The 13481-nt window shown below is 53.0% G+C and overlaps 1 protein-coding gene across 1 annotated transcript in view; it reads right to left on the bottom strand.

The window, feature by feature from the left end:
* The window catches only part of CCDC33 (coiled-coil domain containing 33), a 43437-nt gene that overhangs the window by 3903 nt on the left and 26053 nt on the right, over positions 1-13481 (bottom strand). The window contains exons 10-15 of the mRNA XM_071568826.1: positions 13310-13439; positions 13100-13221; positions 12809-12880; positions 7517-7642; positions 309-397; positions 8-41 (exon numbers count right to left, since the gene is read on the bottom strand). Coding sequence (XP_071424927.1) covers positions 8-41; positions 309-397; positions 7517-7642; positions 12809-12880; positions 13100-13221; positions 13310-13439 — 573 coding nt within the window. The remainder of the gene's footprint in view (positions 1-7; positions 42-308; positions 398-7516; positions 7643-12808; positions 12881-13099; positions 13222-13309; positions 13440-13481) is intronic.

Below are 13481 nucleotides of genomic sequence, written 5' to 3' on the forward strand. Positions count from 1 at the left end.
CACTCACCAGCTCCTGGTGATCTCCAAAGAACTGCTGGGACCTGTGGAGCCAACAGCAGGGCAGACACTGTGAAACACTGGCAAAACCTTGGCCAAAGAACTCTCCATGTGAGACAGAAGCCTGTTTGGGGTGCTGGGGCAGATGGGAGTGCAAGAAGGGTGGGAGGCTGGAGGAGATGAAGAGTAAGATCAGCAGCATTGAGGCAGGAGTAGAAGCTGCTGGGAAAAATATGGGGAGAATGGAGGAAGGAGAAAACCACCCCCAGGATGGTGAGAAGAAGGAGCCAAACCCACAGTGGTCCCCATACCTCTGCTCTCCATGTGGGAATGGCTGTTTTCCAGGCAGGATACTCGCCACAGCATCAGCTGCTGGGAGGGACACACCATCTCGGTGGAGCTGGCAGGAGACATCAGAGTGGAGGGTGAGGATGAGGAGCAGGCTGGGGAGGAACAAGCCCCTTCATCCCCTTTGCCACAGCTGGGAGCAGCTCTCTGGGCTTTCACCTGGAGCAAAACACCTTTGCCACTGTTGCTTTGGGATCAGGATCCAGCTCTGCCCCAAAACCTCTGGAATGACTGGCTGCAATGCTTCAATCATCCTGCTTTGGGGCTCGGATACATGGTATGGCCAAGGCCTGGAACACCTTCTCCTGAGGATGGGGGCACTTAGAAATCCCTGACTTTGAATCCTGGAATCATTTAAGACCACTGGATCCATCCACCCAGCACTGCCAAGCCCAGCACTAAACCACATCCCCAGGTGCCACCACTACACGTAGGATGTGGAAGCATCTCCATGAGCATCATTCCACAGAGGGACTGTTGAGCCAGTCACCCTTGCTAGAGTGTAACAGTGATCTCTGGGTCCTCCACTCCCTTGGTGACACCAGGTGACATCCCCATTCCCACCCGCCACTCCCAGCACTCACAGTGGAGGAGAAGGGTCTGTAGTAGAGCATCATTCCCGCTCCTGGTCTGTCCCAGTCCACCCAGCACCCCATTCCTGCAGTCAGCCCTGCCCACAGCAGGTTGCCAGGCTCCTCCTGCCCCAAACAAACCACCTCCAGGCAAACCTCCTGTTCCTGTGCCACCACCCCAGCTGTGGCGAGGGGACTTGCAGTGATGTTGGGGGGCTGTAGCATGAGGAGAAGATGTTTTTCCCAGGCTCTTTCCACTGGCAAAAGGATTTATGTGACACGGAGCTCCCGACACGCCGGCAGCTGTTGCTACAACACAACTCTCCTCTTAGCAACTCCTCCCTGCAGCAGCTCAGAGGCTGAACTCACCCACCTGCCCCCAGCTGAGAGAATCCCAGGGGCAGAGAGGTGCCCTGGACATCCACATCTCTTCCCCTTCAACATCCCACTGCCACTTCCAAAGCCATCAGAGCTTGTGGAAACTACAGCCCCTTGCTGCTTCCAGCCCTCCCTTCTCACTCCCATCCCACTTTTAGGGGCTTTTTTGCCTAATTCCCTGCTCCCAGCAGTGCAGAGCCAAGGAGGTGACTCGGTGGTGGCCACCACTGGATCCCAGCACACTTGGGTGGCTCCAGTGCTGACAGCACCTCATTTCCATGCATGCAAATGCTCTGCTTTCCCAGCACGATCCCCTGTGTTTCAAACACTCAGTTAATTTCAGAGCACCCCCATCTGGGAGATGATGGGAGGCATCAGGCTTCAGCTCCACCTTGGAGTTTGGCCTGGGAATAATCCCATGGATAATTGGCTGAGCAAACCCCACTTTCATCCTGAGACTGAACTTAAAGTGCTTTAAGGCATATAATTCTTGTCCTAACTTGTCCCTCACCCTGTCCCTCTTTCAGGGTACCCACAGAGACTCCTGTGTCTCCCACCTGCTGCAGCATCCCACATCCATCTCTGCTCCAATGTTTGTCAGGGAACAAAGAGGCCGGTGTAAGTCAATGGAGCCCTTCACTACCTCATCCCATGCCATCAATTTTTCATCAAGGAGATGGTGGGAAGAGTGCAATTATCTGCTCCATCAATAATGCACTTGCCTTGCCTGGGCTGCCTTCCACCACAGCTTTTTCAGGCTCAAACTACCCCTGCAGGGCCTGGAAAAGCACCCCCAGACTGTATTCCCAGCCCAACACTGCTCAGAATCCCATCATCCCAGCAGGCAGCATCACCAGGGACAGGGTTAAAGGTATTTGGAGACATTTTTCCCTACATCTCCTATCTCAAATCCATCTGGAGATCACTGCATCTCTCCTTCCCACAGGGGGCCAGGATGAAAGGCTGGGAATTCACATCTGAAATGATGGAAGCTTTGAAACTCCTGGCACTCGCTATTTATTTTTTAGGTTTTTTTTCCCCCCCTCATCATTTCCAAGCCTCTGAAGCTTCTCCTGCCTTTGGAGCCTTTCATCGTCCGATGAGCCACCCCCCTGCTTCCCATATTTGCTTAGGCCAAGTTTGGTTTTTTTTTTATATTTGCTTAACAAATTGCTCTGAGATACTTTGATGTATCCGATTAGCTTCGACTGCTGGAATCAATTCATCTCTAGATGGAGCAGGAGGGAGCAAAGTGAGACAGGGGTCTGGAAATAAACCTCTGCAGGAGGCAGAAAGGTCCAAAAATGACCAAACACAGGGTGTGCCAGAGGATTCTGCACCCACATGGCATGTCTGGATCCATCCCTGTCTGAGGAGGGGACAACTTGTTGCACATATGAGCATGGAGGCATTTGAGCCCCAGCCTCTGCTGCAGCACAATCTCCTTCCAACTCAACAAATAACACATCCATGGATGAGTATTAAGCCTAATTCCTTAATTGTTAGGAAGATGGGATAAGCTCAGATTTACATATCTGAGGGAAAAAAAAAATTGCTGCAGTGGCTTAGGAAGATCAGAGGGAAAAAATCCAATTTTCCCCTTTTTTTGGGAACAAAAGCTCATGAAACCATCAGGAGATGGTGATGCCTCCATTTGCTTTGCCTGATGCCCTTGTCAACCTCATATATTCCCTTGGGATGCAGGTGTGGATGGAGCTGGGTGTGGTGCCAGCTCCCTGATGTTCCTGGGGACCCAAACCACCCTCAGGACATCTGGGTGGCCAGGTCAGTGGGGAAAATGTTGTTTTCCCCTCTCTACTTCTAAAATCACAGTGTGTTTTATGGGGAACTCCAACTCCCAGGGGAAATAGATATTTTTAGCCTCACACCTCGCAGGATGTGAAAGGCAGCAAATAAATGGCGCTTTATCTGATTAAACCAAGGCTGAACTCCCTTCCCAAGAATGGGGGGCTTGTGCTGGTAGGGTGTATTAACCAAAGCATTACAATTCAATTTAGGAGTTAATTGGATTGCTCTGAAAAGTGCTTAATCTGCGCCACGTCCCATTTAATAGAGACACCACATCTTCTGCTCCCTCCCCAACCTCGAGGATGAGTTTAGGGTGGGCGATTGCCATCTCTCTCCAGCTCCAGGCCCAGCTGCTGGCTGCTGATAGCGTGTTTTACAAGGATATAAAAGCCTCTGGATTACACTGGGAAGCTCAGGGAGGGGAGATGCTCCGTGGAGAGGTGGCTGCTCCACAGGCTCCCACCCTCCCGCCTGCTCCTTCAAGATAAGGCTCAAGGAAGCAGTTGTGCCACCAGCAGGGACTGTGAATCCTCTGCGAGTCGCTGCTGGTTTGTTTTCCTCAAAGAAAATGAAAGAAATGAATGTAAAAAGGAAGACAAAAAAGGGGGAAATATATGCAGCTAGGAAGAGATGGGATAAGTTTTGAGAGCAAATGCTGGCTGAGTCAGTTCCTGGCCTCTGAGGAACAGTTTTCCCCCTCATCCTGCTGCTTTTGGTGATGTCTCCAAGTGATGTCCTGCTCCTGTGATGACCAGTGAGAAAGATCCTACCAGGTTTGGTTTCTCCTCCCAGCATGGATCAGAGCATTCCCCAGAGCTGCTGCTCACCTGTGACCACAAATGGGGGCCAGACCTAAAAAATGCCCCTCCTGAGATAAAAAAAATGAGGGAAACAGATTCCAGCTGTTACTTGGGTTCCCACTGAGTCCTTGTGGGTTTTTTTTCCTCCTAGGAAAACATCCTCATTTGTGTTTTAAGATAAACCCTGGGGATGTGAAAAAGGGAAGAAATATCACCAAACCCCTCCCAGTGCCAGTGGGAGATGGGGCAACACTTGGCAGCTCCATGAAGAGAGAGTTATCACAACGTATATTCAAAAATCTATACGTGGGACCCAAGTTAAATGCACTCCTCTATCCCCACACTTTTTAAGTGCCGTAGGACCAGGAAAGGCTGAGAAGCCCCTAAACAAGGGTGGGTGAATCCCTCTGTGCCATGTTCACCAAGGGTTTGGTAGCACTGCCAGGCTGGGTTGGAGCAGGACACACAAGGAGGGAAACACACTCCAACTCATGCACCCCCAAACACATAAAAATGGTATTTTGGAGACAGTTTTCTCTTTTCCCTGCTCTGGCTCAGTGCTGGTGTCCTCAGTTCCTGCCCCACAGCTGCACCCTCAGCCACCCAGACCCAAGCAGGAGGAGCCCATGCAAAACTCACTTGTTTTCCATCCTTGCCCAGAGCCTGCATCACAAAAAAACCCCCTCATGCAAAGTAGCTGTGGCACCTGGATAATTTTCCAACCCCTCAGCCCACACCCAGCCTCCCCCAGCCCTTCACCCTTGGGTCTCTGCCTCTCCAGCACCCTCTGCTGCCCTCCAAAAGCCGTGTCCCTCTGTCCCCATCCTTGCCATCCCACCTTCTCCCCAAGAAAGCTGCTTTCCCAGTTGGTTTTACTCTGCCCCAGCCCAGTGGGGATGTTGCAGATGGATTTGGGGTGGCTGGCAGGTTTCTGTTATAAATTCCTTAACCTGCCGCTGCTCTGGAGGCAGCCCCGGGGTGGTGACCTCTGGGGTCACATTAGTTCATTTATGGGCCTTTTATTAATTGGTTTAATCCTGCTGGGGGATTTCCACCCCCCGTACCCCCCCAGCCTGCCAGGCACCCACCCTCCTGCCCGCGGGTGCGGGGGCACCCGTGGGTGCCCATTTCCCGGCAAAAACCTCCGAGCATCCCCGGGCAGGGCAAAGCGAGGCATCCCCATCTCAACCGGCTGCATCCCGGCTCCAGAGGAGCGTATTGCGAGGTGTCCCCTCCCCGGTGGGAGCGGCGGGGCTGTCGCTAGATGGGGCTGGAGCCCCGCACGGACCGGCGGCCGCCTGAGCCCTCCTCACCCTCGGCCCCACAGCGCCGCCGTCCTTCCTCAGCCTCTGCAGCACCTTCACCCCCTCCCAACTCGCCAAGACCCCTCTCAGTGGGTGCAAAAGCCCCCTCTTCCTGGCTACAGCAGAGACCACCATGCTGGTGGGAAGCAAGAAATCCCACCCCCCACCACGGCTGCCTCTTCTCTGTGATGTTTTTGGGGACCGTCTGCACATCTAGGCTCTTATCTTACGTCCAACGCTGGGAACAATCACCAGCACGGAAAAAAAATTACAACATTTACTTCTCCCAGCTCCACAAGAGACCCTGTGGCTTGTAAATCCTCCAGCATCGACAGGTCAGAGCAATATGTGTGATGGGAGTGGGGAAAGAAAGGCTTGAAGGAGAAACAAATGTTTGAGGAGGCTGGAGAAAACGCCCCCCTAATCGTTAAGTGCTGCTTGTAAATTATTCATCGGCTGGTAAGAGAGGCACAAATCTATTCCAGGAGAGGGCAGAAGGGTAGGAAAACATGGTTAGGCTGAGCCCAGCGTAAAGCTCAACCTAAGGTCGGAGAGCTCGTCCAGCAGGAAAACTTGGTAAGCGCGGGGAGGGGGGAATGTTAATGCCCCAGCACAAAGGACTTTCACCCCGTGGGAGTCGGTAAAGCAGAAGGGTTACCCCATTCCCGATAATGCTCCTTGCTTTGTTTCCCCACTTTTTAATGAAGGCATTAACGAGCAGATCCAGAGCAGGACCTCCAAAGCCGCAGGGTAAGGATGAGGATCCGGGTTTGATCAGCCTGAGCGGAGCGGGAAGAAGTGACAGGACTGTGATCAGCCGAGTGCTCCCCCCCAGCCCGCCCAGACCCCGCTGCCGGGGGGGCTGTCGTGTCCCGGCTCCCTCCCGCACACACGCTCCATTAGTAGGGTGTCAGCCCCGATTCCCGGGGCTGTCAGGAGATGGGTTTGCCGAGCAAATCCCCCGCGCCGCAGTGCAAGCTGAGTGAAAATAATTTGTGCTTTAGGGGGAAGAAAAAAAAAAACAACAAAGGAAAGAAAACGGCAGCCAAAGGTTGGCGGCATGGGAGGAAACAGTAATCCTATCGGCAGTGTGGTTTTAGCCAGAAAAAGAGAAAATACTCGTGCAGGGGTGCCCAGGGCTTATGCAAAACCTATCTGGGCTCTAGTTGCCCCACTCAGACTTTAAAATTGGATGCTGGAAACATTCTTGAAACCAATTCCCACCGATCCTCACAAGGATGGTCTTGTGAGGATGCAGCGAGCAGGATTTGGGGGTGCATGGAGCACCAGTGCAAGCAAACAGCAGCTCCAGAGGTGAAAACAGAGGCACAAACTGGGTAGCGATACCAGGGCTGAATCCTGTGCAGGTCTGGAAGGTGCTGAGGGTTCTCCAGAGCCCTGGAGTATAATATCAATCAAATTTGGAGCTCACATCCCAATGGCATTTAAGCTGTGCTGTGGTACCTGCCTCCACACACCCCATTACAGGTTTCTATTAAGTTGGGCATAAAGAAGCCGTGGAAAGGGAAGTCATAAAGCTCAGTGGATCAGAAGAATTAAAACAGCTGGAGGAAAAACAAATAGCTTTGCTCTAGTATTATTCTTTTCTTTATGATGGTAATTTTATTGCTAATTTTGTTCTTGCCTTGCTGCCTGAATTTCAGGTGGAAGGTGGGGTCTGGGAAGCCATTGATGTGGAAATAAGTGGGGTTTTGGAAAGAATGGGCCACCTTCACCCCTTCCCTCCCAGCTATTTAATAAGCAGAACTGGGCTTTAGCAACCAGTTATTTTTAAAGCCAGATGGCTTAAAGTACAGGAAGATATTAGGACCACAAGGGCCGGGTTTAAATCCATCCAAGGTCTCCATTTGTCAGTACAAAGGGCTGGAGGAGGAGAAGAGCTGGGTTTTACTTTTTCCTGGAGCCAAAATGTATGAGCTGGAGGTGCCTGGGGTCTCTAACATAATGCAGTGCTAATAGGAGAGAATTTGCTAAATGAATTTGGGATTGAGGGATTAGATTGAAGCTGGTGCATTGAAGTGCTGCCCCCAGCAAGGTGATGGGATGAAGTACCCCCTCCAGCCCCTGTGCCACCCTGAGACAGCCAGGGATGCTCCACACAACACAAGAAATTACTGCTACAACCAGGCTGTGGATAAAACCAGCCACTCCCAGCAAGAAATACATTGGAAGGGAGATTAAAATTGTGCATTTATGTTGTTTTTTCACCATTATGAGTGTGCTTTTGTGGAGGTTGGATGCCATGAATGGGGTGCTGGCATTGCTGAGTGCTCTCATGGGTCCTTACCTGGCCATCAAGTGGATACAGGGGAGTTGCCTGTGGCTCTTCACTACTCTTGAGGGTGCAGAGGGTGGCAAGGTCCAGGCTGGGGAGGGCATCGCTGTCTGACGGGGTCAGGAATGCCGCTGGTCTCTGGAGAGGGAGAGGCAATGGTCTGTGGGGTGGATGGATGGGGGAATGGGGTGGGGAGGGGGCACCTGAGCTGAGCTGCACCCACTGCATGTCCACTCTCCACAAACCCGGAATGCCACTGGAGTGAAGGGGAAGAGCTGTGGGTTGGCCAAAAGGAAGGCTCAAGGGGAGTTTTGGGCAGAGAGGAGATCCCTGAGGAGACAAGGTGAGGAGAAGGAGGATGAGAAAGAGGAGCAAGTCCTGTGCATGTGGTGGTGGAAACAGCAGGTCCATGCCCATCCTCAGCCTTCAGGTGTGTGTGGGGTGGGTATCCAGGTCCTGCAGGTGCAATGGGATGTTACAAACCACTTTGCCTCCCGGTGCTGCCCCCACCTTTGGTGCCGGCCAGATAAGGCCCCTGTAGCTCACCAGCAGCCCCTGCCAGAGCCCTGCCAGACACTGCTGGCAGCAGTAATGTGATTTCCCTGCCCCTCATTTCCCACTCCCGGCCCTTCACATCCCGCTCTCCTCCGCCAGCCTGGCTTTTATAGACTCTCCTCTAATCCGGTTAGAAGGGGAAGCCGGATCTAATGGAATAAACGATGGAGTCCACGTGCTCCTCGCTGCCACCTGAATGGCAAGGTCACAGACAGCGAGCTTCACCCAGTCCAGCCCATCCTGGCTCCCGGGGTGATGTCCAGGACCTGCCTTGGCCCTGGTATCCCTGCACCAAGCCCTGGTATCCCTGCACCAAGCCCTGGTGTTCCTGCACCCACCTGGCAAACCCTCGCTGCCCCCTCCCAGCTGCTCTCCCCTCTCCACCAGCTGAGCAATCAGCCTGAATGCCCTCTCCAAATTGGCCACGGGCATGGGTAGCGGCGAAGTGGCCTTCTCTGGGCTTTCCTCCGTGCCTGCGCCCGGCCTCAGCTCATTAGTGTGGATAAGGCGGGCGGCAGCATCTCCGCTCTGCAGCGGGCGCTGTCCGGGGGCGCGCCGTGCCCTTCCCCAGCGCCGCCTCATTAACACCATCACCAGCAGCATCCCCCGAGCTGCCGCCTTTCATTCTGATGCCGGCCCCGACCTCAGCCGAGCTCCTCCAGCATCAAAGCCGGGCTGAAGTTGCCCCCCGCCCCACCACTCTTCGCCTTCCCGGGGGAGCAGCATCATGCAAAATGCAACAGTTTAGGCTCTGGCTGCAATTACAAGGGCTGGCGAGCAGCTGCTGCCGCCGCCCCGGACTGGTGGCCGCGGCCACCGTGGCCTGTCGGAGCCTGAGCACACGTGCTCTTAATTCAATTAGCGCTGCCCTGAACGCTCCCCCGGGACGGATGGTGGAAACCAACCCATTCCCCTTAACAAAGACATTCCCTGCTTGGCTTGGCTCTTCCTGGCCGAGATTATGCCCCTTGTAATCCCCCACACAATAAGAGGAATGGGGGATGTGTTTGATTGGCAGGTGTCAGTCAACAGCTGCCAGCAGTTTGGCTGTGCCAAAAGCCCTCAGGGGCTTTGAGGGCTCACCAAGAAAAGATGCTCAGCAGGGAAGGGCTGAACATTATTTTTATTAGGAAAAAAACATAGATTAGGAAAAAATTCCTCCCTGTGAGGGTGGGCAGGCCCTGGCACAGGTTGGGCAGAGAAGCTGTGGCTGCCCCATCCCTGGGAGTGCCCAAGGTCAGGTTGGACAGGGCTTGGAGCAACCTGGGATAGTGGAAGGTGTCCCTGCCCATGGTATGGAGTGGAAATGGATGATCTTTAAGGTCCCTTCCAACCCAACCCATTCCATTATTTTATAATTCTCCCCAAACCTTTCACCTACATCTGCATCATGATTTGGGAACAAAACCCCAATTCCGGTGCTCGTGGAGTACAAACTGTGCTGAAATACAGGGAAACTCACGGTGATTCCCCACTCCACAGCCAATTATAAACCCATTTTTTTGCCCAGCCCAAAAGGGGTTTGATGGCCAGGCTGGCACAGTGACAATTTACATCCCAACACTGTGCCAATTTACGACAGGCACCGATCTGCTCCACATTTGGAACGGCAGCAATCACATAAATTAAGGCTGTTTAAGCAGGGAAATAGCCAGCCTGTTGATTTTTTTTTCCTTGCCTGGAAAAAATCCCTGGCTGTGGCTTTTCCCTTTTTTTTTTTTTCAGAGACTGTCACAGTGTGTCAGCAAGTCCTCAGACCCCTAATTTGGGTGACATGACCAAGGCCACTCAGCAAAGGGGTGGCACAGAGGCTTGAGGGGACCCTGGAGGTCCCAAGTGCCAATTTAATGGGCTGAGCAAGGTGGGGTTGTGCCAAAACAAAGTGTAAAACAAGGCTGGTTATTAAACAGGGGATATAAATAAATCCCTAAGTAATAAAGATGCCTCCAGTGTGTGTTTTCCAGCCCTTGGATGAAGCTCAGATTCCCCTGGGAATGCATCCTGCTGACCCTGCATGTGGCTTTACCACTGGCTACCATGTGATCAAACTCATCTTTTTTGTGCAAGACACCCAATTTGGGGTGAAAAAAAGAAAATTTGGAGTGAAGGGAAAACAGGAGTCCTGCCTTGAGGCCCAAGCCAGGACCGAGGTGGACAAAGTTGGCTGCAGATTTTCCCACAGGAAAACCCCCTGGAAAACCTCATTTTTTTCAATGCCAGAGGTTAATTTGCTAAAATATCAGCATTTTGCTGAAGTCTTTGATTTCTTTGTCTCCCTGAGATGATCAAAGTCTTTTGTTTTCCCGTGGGCTCCAGAGGGGCAGGTCGAGAGGATGAAGATGGGGTGAAACAGGTTGGGTGGGGGCACATCTGGGGGTCTCAGTGCCTTTACCAGGAGGCTGCAACCCAGCATTGCCCTTTTCCTGGGATAACACAACTCTTTGCTTATTCCTGGTGTTGGGGTTCTTGGCTTTTAATAAAGCAGGTGCTACAAAACCTTTCCCTGTGGCTTTTATAAGTGTTGCAGAGTTTTGACACAGAGTATGAGTTCAGTTTGTTGATAGCTCCTTATCCATGGAAACCCCTGTCACTGAGGGTATTTTCCCATCACAAAGGGTTGGTGTGAGCATCTGAAACCAAGTTCTGGGCATCCAGACCCCTGGTAGGAGCTGGAGAAATCCCTGCAGCCAAAATTTACGCCCAACTCCGAGTGTGGCGGGTACCAGATGGCACCTTGGGTTTATTTAGCTGCTGTTTGTTATAAAATGAATCTGGGTTATCCAATTCCAGCTCTCTGAGATAAATTAAAAATAAGAAAGGAAAGGAGATGAGCTCAGTAGAGTTTGTTCTCCTTTGCCATCAGTGCAGGGAGAGATGTGGGATGAGAAATTATGGAGAAGGATGGACAGGGATGCTGCAGCTCCTTGCACCTGGAAGTGGGCAGGGATGCTGGGGCTCCTCACACCCCAGGGATGAGCAGGGATGCTGGAGCTCCTCACACCCCAGGGATGAGCAGAGATGCTGGAGCTCCTCAATTCCCAGGGCTCAGTAGGGATGCTGGGACTCCTCAAACCCCAGGGATCAGCAGGGATGCTGGGACTCCTCAAACCCCAGGGATCAGCAGGGATGCTGGAGCTCCTCACACCCCAGGGATCAGCAGGGATGCTGGAGCTCCTCACACCCCAGGGATCAGCAGGGATGCTGGGACTCCTCAAACCTCAGGGATCAGCATCGGTGCTGGAGCTCCTCACACCCCAGGGATCAGCAGGGATGCTGGGACTCCTCAAACCTCAGGGATCAGCAGGGATGCTGGAGCTCCTCACATCCCAGGGATCAGCAGGGATGCTGGAGCTCCTCAGATCCAAGTATGGACAGGGATGCTGTGGGTCCTTCACCACAAAGGCATTCCAAAGGAATTCCCATTTACAAAGGCCCAATGCCTTGCCAGGTTCACCCAAGTCCTGTATTGGCTGTCTGTGCCTCTTCATCCCCATCTGGCCCCTTCTCACTGTCCCAAAGCTGAGCTCAACACTAATCCATGAGCTGAGGAGCTGGAAATTAAGCCCTCAAGCATCCCTTGAAGTCTAGGGCTGCACAAAGTGGGAGAGTCTCTGCCCTTGCAGCTGCAGCAACACCCCCCCTTACCTGCCGGTTTTGGGGCGCTGTGGAGCACAGCCAGCCAGCTGGAGCATATTCCTAAAAAATCTTGATCCCCAGGCAAGAAACAAGGAGCAGAACCTGCCCTCACCCTGCTCGGTAGGAACTCGCTCACTGATTCCCCTCGCTCTGGGTCTGTCTGCCTGAGTCGCTGCTGGGTGAATTATCCAGACCCCAAGGCTTGCTCTGGCTTTCCTGCTTTTTGTTTCCACTCCCAGCTCTTACATACATTAAGGAAAGAAGAGCTTGAGCAGGGAAATGGTTGAGGAAGAGGAGAAAAAAAAAATTACAGCTCCCAGATCAAAACAATAATCAGCTAAATGAATTCTGCAGCGTTTTCCCGCATGACTGCGAGTGATAATTTAGTGCAGCAGCCAGCTGGAAGCAAAAGGATTAATCCTGCACTTAGTGACACCCATGTGAATAATTCATCACACGCAGACCCCTGTTTGCTGACCCCCCTGGGCAATCACTGCAAAGCCCCCTACCAGCTCCCCAGGGATGCACCATCCAGACTGGACCCAAATTCACTTTACGGAGAGGATTTTTGGCTTGCAGACAGGAGCAGAGGTTGGTGGCTGCAGTAATTAGATGGATTGGGCTTGTGGCCACATCCAAACCTGCCCAAGGAGCTGGAGCCAAGGGCTGGAGGGGTTTCCTCCTCCCCAGGAAAAGCAGCCGCATTCCCTCCCTGCTGAGACCTCCCTGGGGAACACAAATGCTGAAGGAAGACAGCTGAACATTTGTCACTTGGTTAACCAGCCTGGCCTTTCTCCACTCAGAGACGGTGAGCAGCCTCTCCCAAACACCAAGCCTGTGCCCTGTCTCCAGGTAGGATTTCCTGGGAATACGAGCATGTGACAAATTCCCCGGGAAAGAGACGGATGTGTGACGGCAAGAGCGATGCTGCTTCTTCCAGCTGCCTGATGACAAGATCCAGAGCCTTGGGACAACATGCACAAGGGATAAAACTGGGATCCAGCCCAGCTGAGAGGTTTGGAGAGAGGGTGGCAGCTCTAAAGAGCTCTACAGAGCTATCTCCTCCCCATCCCACACTCCTCACCTTGGGATTTTCCGTCCCCAGAATCTCACCTCGGATCGAAGGAGCTGCAGGCAGAGCCCCACGGTTGGGGTGGTTCCAGTTGTGGTTTGGAGGTCGGTGCCCTGGGGAAGCAAGTTGGGTTTACACTGGAGCTCTTGGTGGTTTGGCATCATCTGGAGGTGCAGGGCTGTGGTTTGGAGCAGAGATCCTGCTTCTCCTGGTATGCTTGGGAGTTCTGTGCCGGGCATGTAGGTGGGATTTCCATCCCACCATCCCACCATCGCCCCATCACCTGCAGGCGCTGCCACCTGCCCAGTGTTCCCCCACAGTCCCTGTCTCACCTCCACGGCGAGGCCATCCACACGCATCCCACCGCTCCGCGCCGCCAGCTCCTGGAAAACACGGCTGGTGAGGGGCAGCACCGAGTATCCCACGGGAATGAGGGTGCCTGAAGCATCCCACACTATGGAAGGGATGAGAAGAGCTGGATGAGGGCACAGCAGCCAAATCTGGGATGAGGAAGAACATCCTTGGTGGGCTCTGAGACGCACCGGCTTTGTGTGGATAAAACTCAATTGCCAAAGCGGCGTCTTCGGAGAAGATGGTGGCAACATCTTGGCCTTGGAAGAGGAAGGAGGCATTCCAGGATGGCTGCTCTTGGGGACCAGCTGGCCGGGATATCTTAGGAGACAACAGGAAATTTTATATTTGAGGAGGAACACA

This window comes from Pithys albifrons, chromosome 13, assembly GCF_047495875.1.
Source record: "Pithys albifrons albifrons isolate INPA30051 chromosome 13, PitAlb_v1, whole genome shotgun sequence".
Classification (NCBI taxonomy): Eukaryota; Metazoa; Chordata; class Aves; order Passeriformes; family Thamnophilidae; genus Pithys; species Pithys albifrons.